At 45.3% G+C, this 22806-nt stretch overlaps 1 protein-coding gene across 2 annotated transcripts; it reads right to left on the bottom strand.

The window, feature by feature from the left end:
- Positions 1 to 7252: 7252 nt before the first annotated feature.
- LOC117901616 (protein Wnt-1) lies at positions 7253 to 21058 on the bottom strand. Of its 2 annotated transcripts, none has more exons than XM_034812435.1 (4): positions 19432 to 21058; positions 9563 to 9783; positions 8027 to 8526; positions 7253 to 7949 (listed from the first exon to the last, which is right to left on the bottom strand). In XM_034812435.1, exons 1-4 carry the CDS (start codon positions 19491 to 19493, stop codon positions 7488 to 7490), a joined length of 1245 nt encoding a protein of 414 aa, XP_034668326.1. In that variant the 5' UTR covers positions 19494 to 21058; the 3' UTR covers positions 7253 to 7487. The 2 variants fall into 2 exon arrangements, with proteins under 2 accessions (XP_034668326.1, XP_034668327.1); XM_034812436.1 differs by lacking the exon at positions 19432 to 21058 and adding an exon at positions 9947 to 10145.
- Positions 21059 to 22806: the final 1748 nt, after the last annotated feature.

Raw genomic sequence — 22806 nt, 5'->3', positions numbered from 1 at the left:
GCAGCCAACCAGAAGAAGAGTTTCACATGGCATGGTGGGGGGGCACCTAAGAAGAGATGATGAGAGATTGGAATGAGGCAGAGTCAGGGGCTGCGGCTGAGGCTGAGGCCGGGGCCTCTGTCCAGGCATTGTTGTGCCGCTTTATGACGTTGATGTGGCGCTGCATTCGTCATCTGCACAGAGCCCAACAAGTTGCAGCAACAGTTGGCCAGAACCTGAACCACGCAGAGGCACAAGGAATTTGCAGATGTGCTGCCAGGGGCTCCCATTGGAGGCAGCAGCAGAAACAAGAAACATTTGGCCATATGGCAGAACTCGCTCTCTGTGACTTTGATTTGCTGCTGTCAGTCATTGTTGGGTTCTGCTTTTCCTACCATCATACCATCCTGGGAACTTCATTTTGTTTGCTGCGGCGAATGCCGGAGTGCATCGCAACCCTCTGGTGGCCACTGCGCAGGTCCCGGCTCACTCCATGGACAAAATGAACGCCCTGCGATGTGTGTGGGTGGAGCCAACTCCAAATGAACTCAGCTGCAAGAGCTTTCGGAGCTTTGTGGATAAAGCTTTAAGCACAGGATGCCCACACAGCGTTGCCAGATGGCATCATAAATCACTGTAAATGCAGTTCCAAAACCCAAGGATTCTTGCTCCTCTTCACCTCTCTCCACGCCTTCGAGCCCGCGCACGCGCACGCGCACCTCTTACGAAAATTATGAAAGATTTACATTAATAATTCTTACAAAAGCCACACATAAATAGCCGTCTGGGCAATCTGCAGAGGAGCATCCAGCTCCAGCGCATACAGAGCAAGGGGGGAAAAAATAAAGAAAAAGTAAAACACAATAACCATTTTTATTAAGCGACAATCAGCGCGCGCTGCGCCAAGTCCAGCTCAGTGACTCTCCAGGTCCAAGTCGCAGTCCCAGTCCAGGTCCACCTTCAGCTTCATTCCCTGCCCCAGCTCCGCACCGGGGCCCACTCCTCACTGAGTAAGTTGTTGAAGTTGGGGTGCAGCTCCAGATCGGGACTGGGGACTGGGGACTGTGGACTGAAGAGAAGACTTCCCGCTGCGCATGCGTGCGGGGCTCTTGCATGCAAATGGAATCACTTTATTAAACAGCTTACATAATTCATGTGCTGCACATTTAATTTAAGGTCATCAGGCCCCGGAACGGGCAATGGGCAATGGGCAAGCCGTCGCTTCATGGCTTCATGGCATCATGGGGCATCGTCTGTGGATCGGGGGGCATGTCCGGGTTGCAGAGGCGCAGCATAATGAAAAAGACTGTGTAATAATTTTTAAATGTTTGTAAAAATAGGTGTAGACAAGTTGAAATTTATTATGGCGACGTTGAAGTAAGTAAACGGGTTGCAGTTGTCCAGTGTGTGGAGCACGAGTGGAGAGTCCACAGTTTTGTGTGCTTCAGACGGAAGTATTTTGGGTTTTGTGTTATTGTTGGAATTATGACATTAGGAGAAGAGTGTGTGAGCGAGTGGGAAGTGAACGGGTTGAATGAAAACAGCTGGCAACTAATTGGGAGAATGCTATTAAGAGGAATTGTAACAGTGGTAACACTGGGTTAGAATTTCCAGTTTTGAGGAGGAATAGTTACAGGTAATAGAAGCGATGCCAAACTTAAAAGATTACAGCTTTAGGCTATAAAGATTATTCTACAATAAATATTAAATAAAAATAAAAATAATAAAATCAAAAAGAGAATGTAATTCCATGTAAAGTTCATAACTAATTGATCGACGCTTGAAGAACTAAATCAAATTTGTCTACTAGTTTGGGGACCCTGAAGGATATTCTTTCAATCAATGTTAAGCCATCAAATGTGATATTATAGTGCTCCGTAAATGTTTAGCTATGAATTAAATTCTGCTCCTAAGTAGTTCCGGCTTTCGTATTTCCATTGTAAGTTCCAGAAGTTAAATGAACCATTTAAATATTCAAAATATGCCGCAAACTCTAAGTGCTAGAAGATGGGTAATTCCCCATTTACTTGCTCAATATCTAAATTCAATATCTGAGTTTCCCACTCAACATTTTCTCAAAGAAACAAACAGCCTAACGTTTCTGCATTGCAGCAAGTTCTGGGTGAGAGGAGGAGGTACTCGGAATAAGGGACCCACCTGGCTTGAATACCCACCATGACTGCATTAAAAATCAACTTAATTTCACTGCCCATGGGGTCAGTTTTATGGAAACACAAAAACGCAGATCCACACAAACAGCATCCAGGCAAGGAACAACGGGAGAAGCAGCCAACAAACGAACAATAACTGAGAGCCAGAGTCACGAGAGCCTGGAGAGGCACCAGGGACGGTGGACGTTGGACGTTGGACGTTGGACGTTCGACGTTGGACGCGTCGATGAAAAAATGATGAAGACCTCCAAAGTGGCAAAACACGAAATGGCAACAAAAATCATATTTTCACAGGCGCTTGGCGTTTGCGCAGAACTTCGCACTTGAGTTGCACACAGCCACACAGCGCACAGCACTGCCCAGCAGATTGGTGTGCGGGTATGGAACTGATGGAGGATCTCCGTTCCGTTCCGTTCCGAGACCCCAAAACATACGCAATTATGTGTTTTTTATTAACTCTGCCTTCGGAGAGACTCCTCGTGTGGCAGGCCCCAAAGAGTGCAGTCCAAGTTCAGTGCGAGTCCATCGCCATTAGGGGGGTCCATCGCCACTCGGTCCACACGCACTCTCTATATAATTTTAACACATGCTGCGTTTTGGGCCTCTCTTTCCCTCCACTTCTTTCCTTATTTTTCATCTTTTTTCGCTATGTTTTGTTTTTTTTTTGGCACTGCAACATTTCCCTTTTTGGCCCAGAGGCTTAATAACTTTATTTAGCTTAGATGGAGATGAAGATGGCGATCGTGAGTCGTGTGTGGCTGAAGTTGAAGCTGAACCTTAAGCTGAATTGGGATTGTGGCTGAGACTGAGACTGAGGCACGAACGCATCTGGGATCTGGCCATCAGTTTCTGGGGCGGCAGTATTAATTAGTGCGGTAGTCCTTTGTGCCACAGACAGAACCTTCTGCAAGTGTGTGTGTGCGAGTGTTGCATTATTTAGACATCAGGACTTTGATTGATGATTCTTTTTGACTTGATCTGGGTGTTAATGATTAACTAATATGTTTTCAGGGATGCGATAATACGGAAAAAGAATATACTTTAAGGAAGAGAATTTTCTTCGGCATTCATAAGATATTTCCCAACATTTAACATCTGCAAAATGCTTTTTTTTTGCAGCAAAAATCAATGATCAATGTCAACATTGTATAGGAAGATGCAACCTCCAAACCCTTTCCGACATTTATCATATTACAAGTCAAATTAGCGCAGAGCTCCACACCGCCGCCTGGCAACTGTTAAACAATTCATTTATCTTAATTTGTCTGCAATTTCCCTTGGATCTGCTCGAGCAGTTGAAGGCAGCTGGAGCCTTCACAGTCTCAGAGAAAAATTTGAAATTAATTGCCGCCTGCCACTTTCGTACCGTTTCGGTTCTGGGTTCTTGGTTTCGGTTTTCGTTCCGCCGTCTTCCCTTTTCTGCTGTGTCATAATCTTCACACCCGAAAAAGGATTCATGATCGCTCGGGATGATGATCTTTTCCCCTATTGTGTGGTGTGTTGGGCCCTCTCCAAGGGCAGGCTGTGTGGTGTCTGTGTAATCTTTAAATAATTTAAGCCAATTCGCCGTAAACCGTTAACGGTTGGAGGCGTCCAGGGCGTTGCGCGTCCATCTGCGATCCGATCTGCATCGCGCTCTGTACGCTCTGTGTTAATATTTGCTCATGATCATCGGCTTTTAAGGATCTGCGGCAGCCGCAGCCGCCGCCGCAGCCACAGCCATTCGTGGTCGAAGAAAAAAACCCTAATTACCGCATTAAGGTGTCAAAATGATGAGCATCATCTGCTTTGTCTGGGCCAGCGCTCTGTTCTTCGGCTCCCAGGCAACAATGTGGCAAATTTAATGAATATGTCAAGTAGTCAGCGCTCCAGAGTGTCCAGTGATAAATCTGCCTTAACGTCTTAGAACGATGGGAGCAGCTACAATTGACAGCAGAGGCAGGAGTCTCCGTCTGTACCTCCATATAGCTACCTCCTCTCTCTCTTTCCCCATCTCTCCCTGTGGTTTGCTTATGGAGCGTGGCTGGTAATATTTTGTCTCTCCGACTGTGAACCTTTGGGAGCTACTTTGTGTGCACTTTTGGAAGCCGAAAATGATGTAAAAAGTATTAAAAAATATACGCAAATTTTGAAGTGAAGATAATTATGGAATACGTGAATGAGTCTCTAAAAATGCTCCAGTAATGTTGCTTTTCTGGCCTGAAATGTTGAGAAGAAGAATCACAATTCTTACGAATTTCTATGTGTTTATATTGCTTTACTCTCTGTACAAGCAAACACTTGTGAAGCTCACGCACAGGGGCCTATTCCTATTTGCTATTTTGTATATCAAACATTTAGAAAGTGCCAATCCATGGAGCACTCCTCCGCCATGACAGGGCCAAGCCCCTGCGCACCGTTCTCCTATTTTCCAGTACACTAAACACTGACCACCGACCGGCCCTCCATCGACCGAGCGACCGGAACGTGCATGTTCAGAGCCAAAGTCGGGGACCGATCCAATGCGAATGACCAGCCCAAAGAAGAAGTTGCGGACCCTTTTTCCCCCTCCATCCCTTTCCTTTCGTTTCCCTCTTTTTTGCCACATTCTCTTACGCTTGCCTTCTTCTTTTCCACTGCTCCCAGAGGTTTCGTTCTTGCCTTCTGCTTTTTTTTCGGTTTAGTTTGGTTTGGTTTGAGTCTTCCTTCCACAGGCTGAGGAGGTCTGGGCCGGGATACGTGGTTCAGGCGAGGTTCAGGTTCGGTTGGAGAGTCGGACGGTTGGTTGGTTGGTTGGTTGGTTGGTTGGTCCATCCGTCGGTCGTTCGTTCCATTTTAATAACATTAATTAAGGTGTTGCCTTCGTTGGTGTTCTTCACGCCTTTCCTTACAAATTACGCAGGAATTTCATGTTTCAGGTTTTGTTTTCTGTAGTTTTTGTTGCTGTTGCTGTTTGGATCTTCGGACAGGCGTTCAAGCGGTCTTAATAGTTGTTCTCCTTTATTGTTTGTAGCGCCTTCCCGCCGTTCCCCCTCCACCGTTCCTTCTTCAAAAGAAGAGAGAGAGAGAGAGCAAGGAACAACTGCAATTTGGCGAAAATGGTTGCAATGGTTGATCATTGAGAGAGGATCCATCCACTCTCCGATCGTACACCGATATGTACACCGCCAAATTAAGCCATTAGTTGCAGCATCAAAGATATCCCATATGTACATATAATTCAGATTTATAGGCAGGCGCCATTTTAAGCGCCACATGAAAGGATGGAGGCCGCCTTGTGGACGGAGAATCGGCCTAGAAACTCCATAAAAATGCATTTTTATTGAGATGATCCGTAAGATCTTTCAGCTGTAAGTTCCAAGGTCAGGCTGAGGTCAATGCCACTCTAGGATAAAGATAAGGAAAGAGGCAACAGGATGGGGAAAGGGATGGGATGAGATTGGTAGCGCCAGCGCCGTGTTTAGTTTGTTAGATGGATGACTAATAAGCGTCGCCACAATTAATTGAAACCCATTGATATGCATCTACCGAATGGCTTCAGATACAAGCAAATCTCATTAACGAGCCCAAGATAAAGCCACTGGAATCTGGAAGAACAACGACATGAAGCGGCAAAGAGCTCTCAGGAGAGCTCTCCCAGTGTACGATCATATGCATTCTCGCCATACATTTTGTTCAGTCAAGTGTACCAAAGCGAACGGGCAGACGGGCAGACGGTCAGCTCGGGCAGCACAAGATTCCAATCCCCAATCTCAATCCCGATCCCAATCCCCCGAACCCACATCGGAGGCTTTATAAATGCATGCAGATACAGTTTTGGTTTCTTTTCTTCTTGTTTTTTTTTGGAAGTCAAGCGGTTTGCATTTGTACGATAAATAAAATGAATGCGATTGTTAATTAGTTGTTGGAGAGTTGGAGCTGTTGGTGCTGCGGCTGCTGCTGCCGAGTGGCTGAGTGTATCTTATCGCTGGGATGGGCTTGTCTCTCCGGCAGATTGACCCAAGCCCCGAAATAATAAACCAAATGAGAGAGAGAGGCACAGAATCACAGCTCCGCATAGGCAAATGGGTTGGGAATTCACTTACAATCTTGGAGCAGTCGGTTTCAGCTTTTTTCAAGATTCTTGTGTAAGCTTCGTAAGCTGCAAGAGATTATGGTGGTGATTTGTTGGAGAGGAGATGATGGGAGAAGTGGCATGTGCTCAAGGTGAAGGCTGGGTTACATAGCAGATGGAAAAGAAGGAAGGAATAAGTAGAGGAATAAGTAATTTAGGGGTTACAAATTCGAAGAAAAGGGAGAAATCTTGAATGTTACTTTTAAGCTGAAAGAAAGTTTACTAATAAAACACAGACAACTTTTCCACTCATCTCTCTCCAAATTTTGTCTCATTTTTAACCCTCTTTCTAGCTGTATATTTCCCATGCTCCATTCACTCTCTGACAACCAGCATAATGGCTATTTGTTTGCTTCTGTTGCTCACGATCGAACATCACAATATGATATTCACTTAATTACATGCATTTGGCGACAGCGAATTGATTTCTTAATTTATGCATTCACAGATACAATGAATGGCGCTCGATCGATCTGCTGTCTGGGCATCGTAATTTATGCAAAGAGAGGCAAATTCATTTTCATTCTGTTCAATTTTATATTTTTACTCTTATGTTTGTTGTTGCTGTTTGGTTTGCTGTTTAGGCAAATTTCTATAGATTAATATCTCTCGTGTCGACAACAATAAAATTGTGTTAATTTATAGGAAAGTCATTCGAGTGACTTGAAACCGAAATGCGAATGGGGGAACTTGTTTTCCCGTCTCGTCCACTGTTCGTTCAATCGATTTGTGTGCTCTGTTGTCTTCATTAATCTCAGTTTAATCACTTATGCAGATTTCAATCAATTTGAAATATATTTCCGTTTAGCATCAACTTTGTATTTCTGCCTGTGGGGAGACACAAACTTGTTATACGAAACTCAATTTGCTTGGAATTAATTTAGGGATAATCTCAGGGTGTAGAGTGGAGGGAAAAGGTGAATTGATTTGGGGAAATAAATATGGAAAATCAAGAACATGTTTACCTACCGCATGCTCGTTCCTTTTGCACCTAAATTCATAGTTTTGGTTTAGTTTTTTCTTGGCTTTTATTACAACTATTTACAAAGCTTACATAGATGCCAGAGGACTGATGTGATTGTGGGCGATCGTGGTGGTATATGTACAACTGTCTAAGGGATTAGAGATACTCGTGTTACGGTTAGTTAATACTTAAGAATGGACTCTGCTCTGTATGTGTTTTCTATCACGCGAAATGGAAAGCTTTCAATAATACAAAATAATAATGATAATGATAATGATAATCAGAGGCAAGTGTTGACCTCCCGATGTTCGAGGCACTTTTCGCAGGTCACCTCGCAGCACCACTTGAAGACGCACTTGCAGTTGGTGTACTCGGCCACCACGCGATGCTTGTGGCCCCGACTGCAGCACAGATGATCGCAGCTATCGTAGCCGTAGCTGGTGGCATTGCACTCCCGATCCTGTGTGCCCAGGGCCCCCGTCTTGGGATTGGGTGCACAGAAATCGGGTGAGTCGTCGGCAAACACCAGCTGGTACTTGTTCGCCTGCCGCGTGTGCGGCATCTCGGGCATCAGGCTGTTGCCATCGTTCCGCAGCGCCACCTTGCGGGCACTGTCGTATCTCTCGCGCAGGCGTGCGGCCACCTCCCGGAACGGTGGCATCTTCAGCCAGCATGTTTTCACGGTGCAGGAGCCGGACAGGCCGTGGCATTTGCACTCCAGTCGCATGGCATCGCGAATGGCCTGCACAGAAGAGAGGGAGAGAGAGAGAGACAAGGAGGGTTACGTTTAGGCAATCCCCTTGGGTGAGGGTTACTCACCAATCTGCCCGCATTGTTGTTGTGCAGCTTCACCAAGGTGCCCAGATCGCTGCGCCGCTGCCGCTGCTTTGCATCCAGGAAAACCCGCGAGTGGCGCAGGCCAAAGTTCACATTGTCACTGCAGCCGCCCCACTCCCACTCGCCCTGCGGGAACTTGATGTTGTCCCAGAACTTGCGACGCCCGCGCTTGCCCCCCGGCTTGCGGTTCCTGCCCAGACGCTCCAGCGGCGACAGATCCGTCAGGCTGCTGCCGTTGTTGAGGACCCGCTGGCGCCGCTGGTACTGCTGCTGCTCCTCGAGGGGCAACTGCTGACGCTGCTGCCGCTCCAGCGCCGCTTCCGCGGTGGCGGCATTCACCATCTGGGGCTGCCCGCCATTACGTCGCATGTGGGACTTGTCGCAGGAGCATTCCACCAGCTGGCCCATGGTGCAGGCCTTGGTCACGGCATAGGTAACTCCAGCGGCTGTTATGGCATTCACGAAGCCTGTCTCGCGGGAGTCTAGAGAGGGGAGAGGAATGGATAAGGATTTGAAGTTATTGAAACCCATAACTGGAGGCACTTTATTCCATTTAATCAATCCCCAATCATTGATGTTGTCAGCACGTGTTGCCTGATTGATGGTAATTTGTCAGCCAAGGCGACAAAATGATTTATTACTTGTTCGATTGGCAATCAACGATCGACGATTGCTGGATCTATGCAAATCACAGTCACTCAAAGACTCAGACCAGCCAGCTCTTCGGTCGGCCAGTCGGGACAGTCACGTTTAATGAAAACGAAATCGAAATCGGAATCGCAATTGTAATCGGGCAGAGTTTCGCATTTGCATATGCTTGTAATGCTCCCCGACAGAACTCTCAGCTGAAGGTGAGGTGATGTGATGCGAAGTGAAGTGCAGTGCAGCCGCCAAGCGGTCTGGACAGGTGATATGTCTTGGAGCCACCCCAAAATGCAGTGTTACATGGGAGGGGAGGGCACTCTCCCTGCTGACAGCTTGACAGGGCGAGGCTTGAATTCCATCGGTGTTCTCTTTCTTTTTTGGCGGAATTTATGGCACACAACATTTTGGTACGAGTTTTGTTTGCGCATTGTTGTCATTAAGTGCAGAGATCGTCCGCGAGGACGAGCCACAGCTCGGGCCTTCCTCTTTCTGGCCTTTCTCAGTGCAATAATTTATTAAAATTGACAGCTTTGTAGGCTCATTTCAGGCGCTATTCATCAGCGCGGGTCGCTGCATTTTTATTATTATGTAACTTGATGGATGATGCGGTCGCCAGTCTTCAGTCGCTGCCAGTCCCTGCCTGCCAGCACGGAGGAGCCATGCAATGATGAGCAGTTGTAATTAGGCAGCCAACTCTTTATAGCATCTCCAGCTGGTCTCTGACTCAGACCTGGACACTGTCTCGGGTCTACGTGTTGACAGGTTGACTCTTCACACCGCATATCAAAGTGGTCACATTTTGGTCTGGTTTTCTCTAGTCTGCAGTCTGCAGTCTTTAGTCTCTAGTCTCTAGCTGTAGTACTCGTTACTTACCGCGCATTAATATTTTCCTCATGCTCTTGCGCAGAACAGTGCAGTTCCAGCGGCGATTACGAAATTGAAATTCGCATTCGCGGAATCCCAGATTAATGCCATTGATGATCTCTTTGAGCAGGGCCGAATCGTGACGGCAGATCTCGGCCAGCTTTCCACGCAGACGACGTGTCTTTTTGCACATTAGATTCGGATCGAGTAGGATGTTTGTGCCCTCGGCCCTAAAAACATAAAAAGGAAAAACCAAATTACTTAAAAAGTGATTCAGAAGTGTGCTAGAAACTGCTGCCTTGTGTCCAACTCTGACTAAACCCTTTTCCAATATATTTCCACATATTTACAACCCAAAACACACCTTAATCTACATCCAAATCACTTGTTTACCCTATTATAACGTCACAACCGATATGCAATCACACAGTCGATGATCTATGACGAACTTTAATATATTTTTTAAGGGTTTGTCTCCCTCGAGGCTTTATCAGGCCGAGCACTTTGTCATCGGTGAATAATTGTTGCGCAAAAGTCCCCATTTATTTTGAAGTTTACCGATGTCTGGGCACTGATTTCTTTTTCGCCAACTGACTCACGGGTTCAGTTTTATGGCTGAAACTGAAAATACCAGAAAAAGTAATTCCTTGGAAGCAATAGATGATGGACAATCCAATCAATCACTAGCTGAAGCAAAAGAGCAGCAGCCAGTCAGCAACAGGAACAGCCAGCAGCAGGCCCTATTAAATGCTTTATTTACCCTGAACCGAAACCCAAACACTACAGAGAGGAGAGCACTCACAGCGCAAAGTTCACGATCAGCAAAAGTAAATTTCACGCGAATGTGCAATCTTTAGAAAAAAGCGAGTAAAAATATTCACAACAATAGCAACAATACACGGAGAAAAACCAACAAAAATTGAGCTATTAAAAAGTCATAAATCTGAAATGGAAAAACATAAATCAACGCCAAAGGCGAGCAACCAGAGCAACAATTTCCAGTGGCCCGATGCTAATGCCGAATGCTGACACATGCCCACCCCTCCACTCCCACCTATACCTATACATATGCTCTACTGCACCCACATTGTTGGGTAATTATTAATTTTCCACCTAAATTAAATTTTAACGCTGCAGCCCCCGCCAAATGGCATTCAAAATGAAAACCAAAATTGCATCGATTGGGAAAATTACGAAAAAATCCGGGAGTGGGAGTGTCTGTCTGTCTATGCCGGGGGTTTTTTCTATTGATCGACTTTGGCAACGTTGCGAACTTAAATCAATAAACGATTCCATTCCCATTCACTATGAAGAGGTCCTCTCTTCGTCGTCGTCATTGCGTATACGTCTGGTGTGCGGCATCAAATTGAACCAAAATTGAGTTCATCTTATGGATTTTGGTATTTGCGCATTCTATGAAAATAAACGTAGACTTTCGGCCAAGCAGCGCGGCAAAAATAAATAATACTATTTTTAATGAACTTGTGCCCGGAATGATGGCGCCGCCACGCTCAAAAGTGCAAAGCTTAAACATAAATGCTAATAATTTAGTGATCTGTGAATCAAAATTTGTTATGCAAGAAGTAGAATATGCATTTTACAAGTGGCAGGTTGTTCTTTGTGCAATGCAAGAATGTTCTCTGCTTGTTTTGATCATAAAAGAGAAGGGACGTGTGAGACGCTTCTTACGCGTCACAACTTTTATACCCGGCACTCAGTACTACATCTGCACTTTAGCGGTTATTTGTCCAATTTTACATTTTTTCTTCATCTGTCATCTACATCAACAACACTACTCACGCCAACACGCTCCTTTAGCTCGCCACCCTTCCCTAGAAACACACACTGCAGAGTCAGGGCAGAGGCAGCGGCAGAGGCAGCGGCAGAGGCAGCGGCAGCGGCAGCGGCAGAGGCAGTGACGTGTCAGGGGCCAGGCCATAAACAGCGCGAAGCAGAGTGTGAATGCTGCGGGACGGGGTGGGATTTGCTACTGCAAATTAATTTCTTCATTGTGGCTATAATAATGATCCAATCGGATCCCAATTTGGTGATCTGATAGATATGGTCATTCCCTACGGAATGGCGTTTTTAGTTTTCTGCTATCTTCAAAATTGTAGATTTGGGAGGTTTTCGCCCTTTGCGGAGGCGGAAGGGGCGTGGCTCATTTTGAAATACACTTGTAACAGTGTGAGCATACAGAAGTCTGGATGCAAAATTTGGTGGCTCTAGCTCTTATGGTCTCTGAGATCCAGGCGCTCATAAGGACGGACGGACGGACGGACGGACGGACGGACGGACGGACGGACGGACGGACAGACAGACATGGCTCAATCGACTCGGCTATTGATGCTGATCAAGAATATATATACTTTATGGGGTCGGAAACGTTTCCTTCTGTGCGTTACATACAACCGTTATCCGCACAAATACAATATACCCTATTTACTCTTCGAGTACCGGGTATAAATAGTGGATTCCATCTGAAGAAATAAAATGTATTTCTTTTTTCCTTCGTTTTTCTCTGCATTAGTTTACCAATCATGTTGAGATTTGGTTTATTTGCTTTAAGTTATGTTATAATTTATTTATAATCATAGCCCGACACAAAATATATTTATTTATAGCTATCTAAAGTTCACTTTTAACGCTCTTAAACCTCTGATGGACATGGCACATGGAGTACGCGTATCTGCTGACCAGTTGGCTCTTGCTTCCCTTTGCGCTGGAACACAAGTAGATAAACCACTTGAACAGCTTCAGATTTCCATTAACACAGTGCCCACCTATGTTGGCTTTGCCACCTGGCTGGTTGCCTGCGGCTTGCAGCAAGCACCCTGTGGCACACACAAACAGAGTCAGACACACTTGCAGTGATTCGATCTCAAGGAGATTATGACAACTTAATAGCTACAAAATGAAAAATTCAAATCACAAATAGAGCAAACACACGCACTCGCACTCGCACATACCACTCGCCTCTCATAAGTACTCCACAAAAATATTAACTCCAAAGACAAAGCAACAGAAACGCAGAAACACAGACACAGATCTCATCCGGCAAACAGTCAAACAACAGCAAATGATGGACGTGCTTGTAAACAAAGTAAAAACAATTGAAGTTAAAATCACAATGATCATCTGGAGCCTGCTCCGATCCGATCACACCGATCTACGATTTCTGATCTTCATCTGTGACTGGCTGACTGGCTGACTGACTGACTGGATGGCTGACTGGCTGACTGGCTGCTACTTCGAATATTATGATGACGTCGTTCCTGCACATTGCGTTGATGACTGGAGAGATCTAAAGAACTCAAACACCTTTCAAGCGTGTTGCAGGGACGTACATACGTAACCACACAAGTTGCCACCACACACAAAAAAAACGAGGCAGAGATTTTTGTGTTAAGCGGAAAATAGCCGCACAGCGAGTGGAGAGTGGAGCAGGAGAGTTCTGCAGAGAGATCCATCCACTGAGCGATCGTCCATTCCGAATTGTTCGACACTTTTTGGTTTTTGAAGTTGAACTGAAGTTTACTTGGCAGCAGCAACAGCAACAGCAGCGGCAGCACCAGCACCAGATACAGCAGCGACGTCAGCAGCGACGTCAGCAGCGCCGCTCGCACCGGCAGTCGGCAAACATGAAAAGGAGCCAACAACTTCAGGTCTCTCAGGTCCCATCCCATCCCCATTCTCATGCCCATTCCCCGACTTATGCCATCCCGAAGCATCGGAACCAGCGGCCAAGCCAACACTTGGCTCGCAACGTATCTTTATTTTGCCTTCACACACAGATACAAACTCCAAGTGTGCCTCCGTTTGCGTATCTGTGTGTGTGCGTGCCTTGGTCTGGGTGTCGTTATAGGCCTCAATGGACTTCTCTCACTCTCTCTCTCTCTCTCTCTCTCTCTCTTTCTTTCTTTGTTTCCTATGCCTTGCCTCTGATCAAAGTGCCCGGTTTAGTTTGGCTTTCGAATGGTTGCCCCCGAACAGACAAGTGGTTGAAATTTCCCATACCATCCCATACCCAAGACTCCGAGTACTCCGAGTACTCGATACTCGACGCAGAGTTTCGTATACTCCCCGGTTGGAGTATCTCTATTACAATGCTGGAATGTGTAATGCAGAAAATTGAAAGTGTTGGCGACTGTTTCAATAAAATGCAGTGTCTTTGGGATTGGTTATCACCAAGAAATGGAAGTGAATGGATTCATTAAAATATTGCAAAGATTATAGTTGGATTTATTAATCAATAATTCTGATATCGTTTTAGTAGGAAACGTTGCTTTAAATCCATTTTGAAATTTAGATAAGGATCCATTATTTATGGTAAATTAATTACGTTGCAACTAATATTATGCTTCTTCATGTTGAAATCGATTCATTAATTTCCTTCTAGTAACACCCTAAAGAACATTCGCCGGGGCTATTCCTTTGCCCTTTCCCACAAGAGCATTCCAGCTTCGTTGCACTTGAAACTCCAACGGAAAGTCTGCTCTTTGTGTTATTTTTTTATGTAAATATGTAGAATCGTTTGATTGACTCATTTTCGTGAGTCTCTTGTCCAGGTCTCCGTGCACGTCTTCGATTCCGTCGTGGGTTAGTGCAAACAAATCAACGACTTAAACCACTTGTCAACATGCGAGTGGCAAAGTATTTAAACAAAGCGTTGACAAGTGAATGAATGGCCAGTGGATTGGTCGCCTGAGTTGCGTTGCCTGATGGCCCGAACCGACTGGCTGGACGGACTGAATCGACTCGAACCGCCTGCCTGCCTGCCTGCCAGCCTGCCTTGGCCAAGTCAAGTGCTGTTGTGGCTGGTCAGTTTCATTTACGCGCTCAAATATTTGTCTACAGAATGCCTCAGCGCAAGTGTTGATCTCTTGTGCATATAACTGCGGATATGCTCCGAGAGATATGCGAACACGTATGGGTATGCAGGAGAGAAGCTTGGGGACTCTGGCTTTTGATGTGGGCGGCAGCATTGACAATCGATTAGTGTCCCACAGCAGTCGACAGAAGTTGCACAGCTACTGGCCAAAAGACACCCCGAAAAAGGTGTTGACATGACTTAGAGTCTGCCCCGCGATCAGATCTCGGCTCTGTGGTCTCTTTGTGGGTGCGGCATCGTGTGTGGGCGTCCCGTCGCACGCTGCCTTTTGGCACCTTTTTCTGTTTGGTTGGGGGCAGCGATATGTTTGTCATTTGGCAATTAGCATATTGAGGGGCTTCACCCTTTTGGTTAGGCGCCGCCTCTCTCTGAGTCTCCGCATCTTTGGGGGAGCCGCAGGAATGTTTCTCCTTTACTTTTGAGCGGTTCCCAGGCATGGCCATGTCCAATTGGCGCAACAAAAACTTGGCTAATATTTCAGGCATATTTACTACACTCCCTCTCCCACCGCGGCCTTTGTCATTCCTTTAACAAGCTGCCAGTGGCCAGTGGGCAGGGCACGACTTAAACTTTCGCATCAACGTTAAGGACAAAGACAAAGGTGACATCAATCTTTTCCGTTTTGTGCCTTTGTGGCTGGGCTAGGAGGTGCGCAAATTGCGACAACGTTTAACTTAATTATGGCTCAAATAGGCGTAGCTAGGCATAGCGATGATCATCATCGACGGACATGGTCATGTTCATGTCAAGGATGCCCAAAGTGCACTTAATCACAATGATTGGTGGCAGAGAAAGAGAGGCTTCAGGTTCAGGCTTAGGTTCAGAGTTCCTCGGACATTTGACAGAGCAAAATATGTTGATATGAGGCTATAATGGGAGAGATTATATGAGCATTTAAGCGAGTTATTGCGGCTGATAAAAGAAGCAGCTTTAGCTTGGAATTCTGTGAAGATTTCCGCTGAATTCTGGTAATCGAGACCAAATGTAATTATTTTATTCATTTTATTTATAAACCTTCTACTACGTTGATGATCCTAGAGGGTTTCTGCCAAGTTTCCCTTGTTCTATCAGTAACAAGCATTCAGTCTCCCAAGCCAATTCCCAGCTATGCTAGATGCTGTTCCTCTCCCCTAGGAAGATGACAAGAATTTTTTCTAGACATCTTCTAGCCCCCGTACCTTTTCACATCCAACGCTGTCCTTCAACTTGACCCATGTCTTGATATTTGTGGCATCATGCGATTTAATTATGATGCATCAAGCGTTCAGCGCAGACAGACAGACGCATTCGTCAATGTGACATGTGGGGAAAGCGACAAATTAGCAAAATAAACAAATGGCATGAGTTTAATTAAAAGAATTTGCAGCATGTTTTTGGCTTGGGAAGTTCAGGTTGAGGTCGGGGCTGGGGCAAGAAACTTGAACGTGAACCACATTTTGCACCGATGCAAGAGCAGAAGAACTTTCTCTGGGTCGGAAAGCATAGCACACATGGCAGACAGTGAGACAGTCTCGTTAATGTCGACCGAATCGTGTCAGAGACTCTACTCTTCTTTTCTGCTCATAATCAACTCATCTGCATTAGAATTTGGCAATTGGCCGAGTTCTTCTGCCCGTCTGCCCGTCTGCTCGTTAGTTGAACATAATTATTAGATTGCTGCTGCAGGAGCTCTTGTTGTGCTTGTTGCTTGTTGGGGGTGGCTGTTTTGGGTCTCATAAAGTGTGTCAAATTCTGCTCTGTTCGAGAAGATAATTATCATGAGATTTCTGGCTTGCTCCACTGACACACACAGACACAGAAGCACGGGGGGTGGCGTATGAGCAATGTTGATGCAACCACCGACTGTGGAGCCAGCGCAGCTTGAGACTAAGTGGCCCCTTGTCTCTCACCCTCTCCCGCTCTTTGTCTATCTCCCTGCCTTAACCCATAAATGCCCCGCATGGCATTAATTACCATTTCACATGCTGTGAGTGCCAAAAAAAAGATCACGACTGAGACTCTTCGATGTGGAATGAATGAAACGATTTTCAATGAATGAAAATCTCAAATGCAAATTGAATGAAAAGCAGGAAACGCAATCGGGGGACTGTCCCATGCAAATGTCAAACGATTTTCTAGCGGAAATGAGCTCATTTCGCTGCAAGCCGAAATGAGATGGAAAAATCGAATAAATCGTTAGACGATCTTCATCGCTTGAGTCATGATCAGCATCATCATCGTCTCGGGCTGTTTTTAATTAAATTCCAGACACATCAGCGCAGAATTGTTGCCCGATCAACGGCAATTTCTTGTAAGTTTCTCTGTAATTGTGCCCAGTCCATATGGAATTTCCATTCATTTAACGGAAGATCTACACCCACAACTCGGATCCGACTGGTCCCGTCGTCGCTGCCCCACTGATTATGATCTCAATCGCTCAGCTCACACAATGACCATTTGATTTAGTGCACCATTGCCTGGAAAAATACACACACAAACAATCACCAACCATCAAGCCCAGTACCCGGTTGCCAGCTCCGAGTCGAACCCATTTTAAATGGAAAATTGCGCAGCTTATCGAGGGGCTCTTTTGGATCGGATTAGCTGTCATTTTACACGATTAAAATGAACACTTAAACAATTATTCGGATTACTATTTAATAAAGATTGTCACCACTCTTAGTTTTAAACTATCCTTAATTTATCAATCAATTCATTCAAAGTTATTTGCACTTGATTGATAAAAATCCCAACACATACTCAACCAAAACCCTCAATGGGCCCACATATTACCCATTGTATTTGCTCTTCCACCTTGTTTATCCATCAGTCAGTATGTCGCCCGTCAGGCCCTGGTGGCCGTCATTTGTCGCCACTACAAATTCTGTTCTGTTCTGCCCGCCCGCCCTTGGGCGGCACAGATGAAGCGTAGAAAGTGGCACAACCAAAGCCAAAAGGCTGCACAATTGGGGCTTTTTTTTTGCAGTGCCTCTTTCTTTCGGTCTCGTTCAGCGTTCGACATCAAAAGCGGCACCAACTGACAGCGTTGAACTTGAGCTCTAATTATTTAATTAATTTATTGTGAAAAAGTTGCAATTGGATTGGATGCATCGGACTGCTGAAGTTGGCCGGGTGCATGGAGCAGACGCAACCCACCCAAATGCGTCCCCTTCGTCCTGCCCCGTGGCTGTGTCGCAGCAATCCCCCACCTTTTTTATGGTGCAGGTGGCGAGGCGATTGTTGACGCGCTCAGTTGCACATAGTTTCAATTAAAATGATGTAAGAATATTAGGGTATGCGGCAGTCAGTCAGTATATTCATTCGCTGTACCAATTTTCCCCTAAGTGAAAGAAACAGAATTGCGTCGATAAATGATAAATATGAAGCTGCTCCGACCATAATCCAAAATCATGTGTCTTACGTATTATTCAAGAGTAAAAATCGCCAGTATTTGCCACCGAAATCGTCATGCAGTCTACGACACGCGACGAAGACGTCCACGCCCTCGCCCTCGCCCTCGCCCACACCCGTTGGATGCTGCGGCGGAAAACGAAATCAAAATTTCAGCTTTCGTTGCCGCTGACAGCAACAATATTTCTACCTTTTCGCTGGGGTGGAGAGATCTCTTTGGGGCGAATTCATTGATGCCGCTTTGGTGGCAAATAAATTTGGCAAAGTGCATAACTTATGTGTGTGTGTGTGCCAGTTCCCCCTCTGGCGAATGATCTACCTTTGGGCAACACTTTTCTTTCTATTTGATGTTTGTCCTCCTCGGTTTGTTTATTTATTCATCTTGGACGTCTGCCTTTTCGTCTGTAATTTCGCGCATAAATTGCTCCAAGTGTCATTTGGTTTTGGCTTCATCATCTGACGCTGCTGCCACCAGTGCCACCTTTTCCTCTTTGTCGTTATTTATTTTGGCCACAAAAACCCATTGCAAAGAGAGGAAAATGCCATGTAATTAAATCTAAATCAAACGTCACATTTTGAAGGTCCTCCATCCGTTGACATCGAACGTTGGTTCGTTGGTGCGTTGGGTCGCCACTCGACACGCTCGATTGGCTCTGAATTTGGATTCGCATTAGCATTTTGACCATTGGGATCGCTTTTGCCGCATTTGAGTCACCAAGCTGAATATTTATTTTTGTGCTTGCACTGTGTCGCTCTACCGGAAGCTGTTACGCCAATCTCTATCTCGTAAATTGATGCGATTTGACATGAGCACAGATGGCAAAGCAAGAGCATTCGAGTAGCCATTGCATAGACCTCAAAGCGGGTGGTAATGGGTTTTTTGGCATTGAAAACATAACATAAATTGCACGTTGTACATGTAAAATCGATGGTACTTTGTTAGCCACATAACATTACATATTGCAGACTAAGACACGGCGATGAGTGATTTTGAATTTACTTAGTTGAATCTAGTTCAATTGTCCATCATATCAGATGTAATTAGGTGACTAAGGAAGTGCTTTACATTGCTACGAAGGTTCAACGCATAGAAATAATCTTCTATCATTTCCAAAAGCAAAACATCCAAATAAAAATTCTAGCAACAAATAAAGCATTTATCAATTTACCAATTAGTAGTCAAGATCAGTCAATACTTATTTAAATTTTTCCCGAATATTTTGTGATCATTCAACAAAGAATAGAAAATTAGTGTATTATTTTATTAAGATGTTTGGTATAAATGTTTTGTTTATATATTTCAAAAGAATGAAGCACTTCTTGTATTATCTAATGGTAATTACTTGTAAACAAACATTAAACTCGTGCGTTTCATATAAATATGTTGCTGATCTCAATGGGAAACTGAAAATTAACACGTTACATCTTCAACCTCCAATCTACGTTAAGGTTTTATCCAACATAATGAGACATCATTCAATTCTATGGCCGATCATCTCTAATCTAAAATCTAAAATTCTTCCCCTTCTCTACTTCGCTCTCCTTAATGACTCCCTCTTATGCTTAGATAAACCATTCTTGTTGCCAAAACACTTACCAGCCGAATCCAGTCATTGGCATTGCGAATATTAAAATTGCAATTACCATGAACAAACGCATATCGATTGAAGCCGCCAAATGCAGCGGCAACAAACCAAACTCTGGCCCGTTCGTGCTCGTATGATCTCTGTATGTTTCTGTGTGTATCTCTCTCTCTGTGTTTAAGTGTTATATATTTTTTTGGCAGGCAGTTAAAGTTAAAGCCGTTTTTATTGCGGCCACGATGAGTACACGAGATGCTTGTTTGAATATCGTTGACGTGTGCGAATTAATCAAGCGACTCACGGTGTTCTTTTTTGTGTTTTTTGCGTTTTTGTGGGTTGGTTTTTACTGGAACTCTGGGGGGAAGTCGGCGGTTGGCAGCTCAGTGCACTTGACGAGGTCAGGCGACATGATCGCTGCCTGATCCGATCCGATGTGAACCGATCTTTCGCCGATGATCTTTCGCTGCCTCTTCTGTTTTTTACGCGATTTCTTTCACTTTTTTTGTGGCAACTGGCTCAGATCAGTGCTGCTGTTGCCGGTGTTGCCGATGCTGCTGCTGTTGCTGCTGTTGCTGCGGCTGCGTGAGTCTCGTACGCACACGGAGAAAGCTGCCGGCGTACTGAGCAGCGCCCAAGGAGCCAGCCAGCCAAGGAGTCGTCGGGCCAGGTTCCAGCCAAACGAACGGCGTGCGAGACAAAGCAAAAGTTCAGGCCAAAAAGTTGAACAGCGAATCAAAAGCCTTCCGCCAAGGGTGGAGTCCCAGCCTGGCTTTCGGGGGGCAGGGAGTAGCGTAAAAAATGAAATTAAACGCGCGCTTTAATCAGAATCCCAGCAGCAGCGGCACCACCACCACCAGCAGAATATCCCAAGTTCCTGAGAGAGTTCTGCCTCATCTGTTCTGCTTCTTAAGATCCCAAGACCAAGACCAAGTGGAAGTCGAAGTCAAAGTCAAAGTCGAGGCTGATGTTGAGGTTGATGTTGAGGTTGGAACTGCGAGTCGCGCGACTGACTCCTCTTTGTTCACTTTTTATTTTGGCTTTTTAAACTTGTTCCTTTTCGGTTTCGATTTTTTTGTTAATTTCGTTGTAGTTTCTTTGGCGAATCCTTGGCGGCCGTTTTTCCCATGTTCTTCTCAGCACCCAGCCCGTGGCCTAAGGGAACCCAATCGAACCAACATTTCACACACACTGCTGATACTTATGTATATATTTATGTATGTTTTGTATATTGAAAAAGAATTGTCGACCGATCGATCCTCAGTGGAATCAGAATAAACACTCGCGCCGATCGCTTGACCGTTGCCCGCCGCAGTTCGAAATGCTCTGAGGGATATTTTTCCGAGTCATTATAGAACGTAAAATCTTCTTCCCCCCACGCCCCGGCGAAACTGTGGGATATGTTTGGGGTTATGCGAGTGGGGTAATTTCCACCTCAGAACGCGCAAAAACCTCTCGCTCGGGGAAACGCGAATAAATAACGAAACACTTTCACGAAAACGTTCTCGCCAGATCTCACTTGGTCTCGGACTGACTCTGATCTGCGTCTGGCCCGGCGTGTATGCGGGGGTTGTTTGGCGGCACTCTCCACTCTAGCTGAGTGGCAATGGGGCTATGAATGGACGGCAGTTGTCGGTTTTCGGTCGGTTGTCGGTTCGCTTCTGATTGTGATACGTCGCAGTCGAAAGAGTCTCGTCTCTTCCTCTGCTGCTGCTTCAGCTGCTGCCACTGACTGCTCTCACTCTCTGTTTAGAAGCGTGAAAATTTATTTCACTCATGCGCGCGCTTCGGGCACTCAAAATGTGTTCCTCGAAAGCGATCTCTGTCGCGTTGCTGTCGGCGCTGCCTCTAGATTTGTGTTGATTTTTGAGATATTTCCTAATGTATCTGTAAGATTGTGTTAAATTTCGTGAATATGTGCTCTACACTGCTTACGAATTGTATGCGCACTGAGTGGAACTTGATTAAGAAAACTTCCAGGACTAAAATTATAAATTATGTCTAACAATTTTTAGAAAAAGAAAACTTAAGTGGAATTAGAACTGGATACCAAAATAGGATACATTATTTATCGGCAGGAATGGACAACCTCTTTATGTCTAAATTTTCAATCCTCGTTTACCTTTTGCCGCACACTTTCCTCACTCACTGTGAACTGTCTTCCCAGAGCTCACTTACCATGGGCCTGACATCACTCCTCTTGATTTCCGTTTCAATGACATTGCTCCTCCCTTCCCTTCCCCTCCATCCATCCACTGCTCCAGAACTAACACCCGCACCCGTACTCTCTTTTTGGCCGCCGCAAATTGTTTACACGCGACAAACTTGTCATCTTTTTTCCTTCGTGTACATCTCCGATGATAAAAAAGGTTAGCTTGTCGCTGCGATCTCTCTCTCTCTCTCTCTCTCTCTCTCTTCTATTTTTCTCCAGTTGTTGGGCTAGGCCGGCCACGAGCTCAGGTAAGAAGATGAAGGCCCCACATGGTCGAATTAAAGAAGAGACAAAAGCGAAACATACTCGAAAAAGAAGAAAAGAGAAGAGAATTTGGATGATCATAAAAATTGTGCCACTTTTGTGCCCAAACACTGCCCTCCCACTGTTCGAGTGCCATTTTGTCCCACTGTCAAACCGTCAGAGTTTGCTGTTGTGCTCCGATCTATGTATCTGTATCTATGAATCTTCGTGGCTTTGCATAGACTTCATCTTCATCCCCAGACACGTTCGCGTACCAGCGCTTCGCCTGCCTATCTGTTCAGCTAATCATCCACAAATACCATAAAAATAAGAGATTTCACAGAGGAGCTCACTCACGGAGCAGTAGCAGAAGCAGCTACCAAAAGCTTAGTCAGTCAAACAGTCAAACAGCCAGCCAAAGTCTGGGCTGTGTATGTTGCGTGCTAATCTCGTGCTGCTGCTCAGAAGAGAGGGGTGTGTTCCCCCCATCCACCATCTGATTCCACTGGCCTATATTTCTGGAGATTGTATGCAAAGGTGGAAGGTATGGGTGGAAGAAAGTTATTGACATGGGAGTAATATTTCGAAATACATTTAGTACCCGATTCTCAGGCAGCAACCCAAACCGAGCGATGAGCGCTGTTGCATCACGCTCAGTATTTTCTGCTTGTTTCCCTGTCCCACTTCACTTTCATTTGTGCGTTAATTCATCTGCTAGTTTGTTCATTCTTGAATCTGTTGGTTCCTTTCCGCCCTGTCATGTGTCCACATATCCGTGGACTGTTTGCCTGTTTGCCTGTTTGCCTGTCCGTCAGTTTGTTTGTCCATCTCCATCACCTACTCAACTTTCCAGCTTTCCAAGATTAGGCCAAAAAGACTTATTAATTATGTTACTAGAAGTACATACTCTAACTGTTTTATTAACCTTCTAAATTAG

This window comes from Drosophila subobscura, chromosome U, assembly GCF_008121235.1.
Source record: "Drosophila subobscura isolate 14011-0131.10 chromosome U, UCBerk_Dsub_1.0, whole genome shotgun sequence".
Taxonomy (NCBI): domain Eukaryota; kingdom Metazoa; phylum Arthropoda; class Insecta; order Diptera; family Drosophilidae; genus Drosophila; species Drosophila subobscura.
This window is presented reverse-complemented; position numbering and strand designations above follow the sequence as displayed.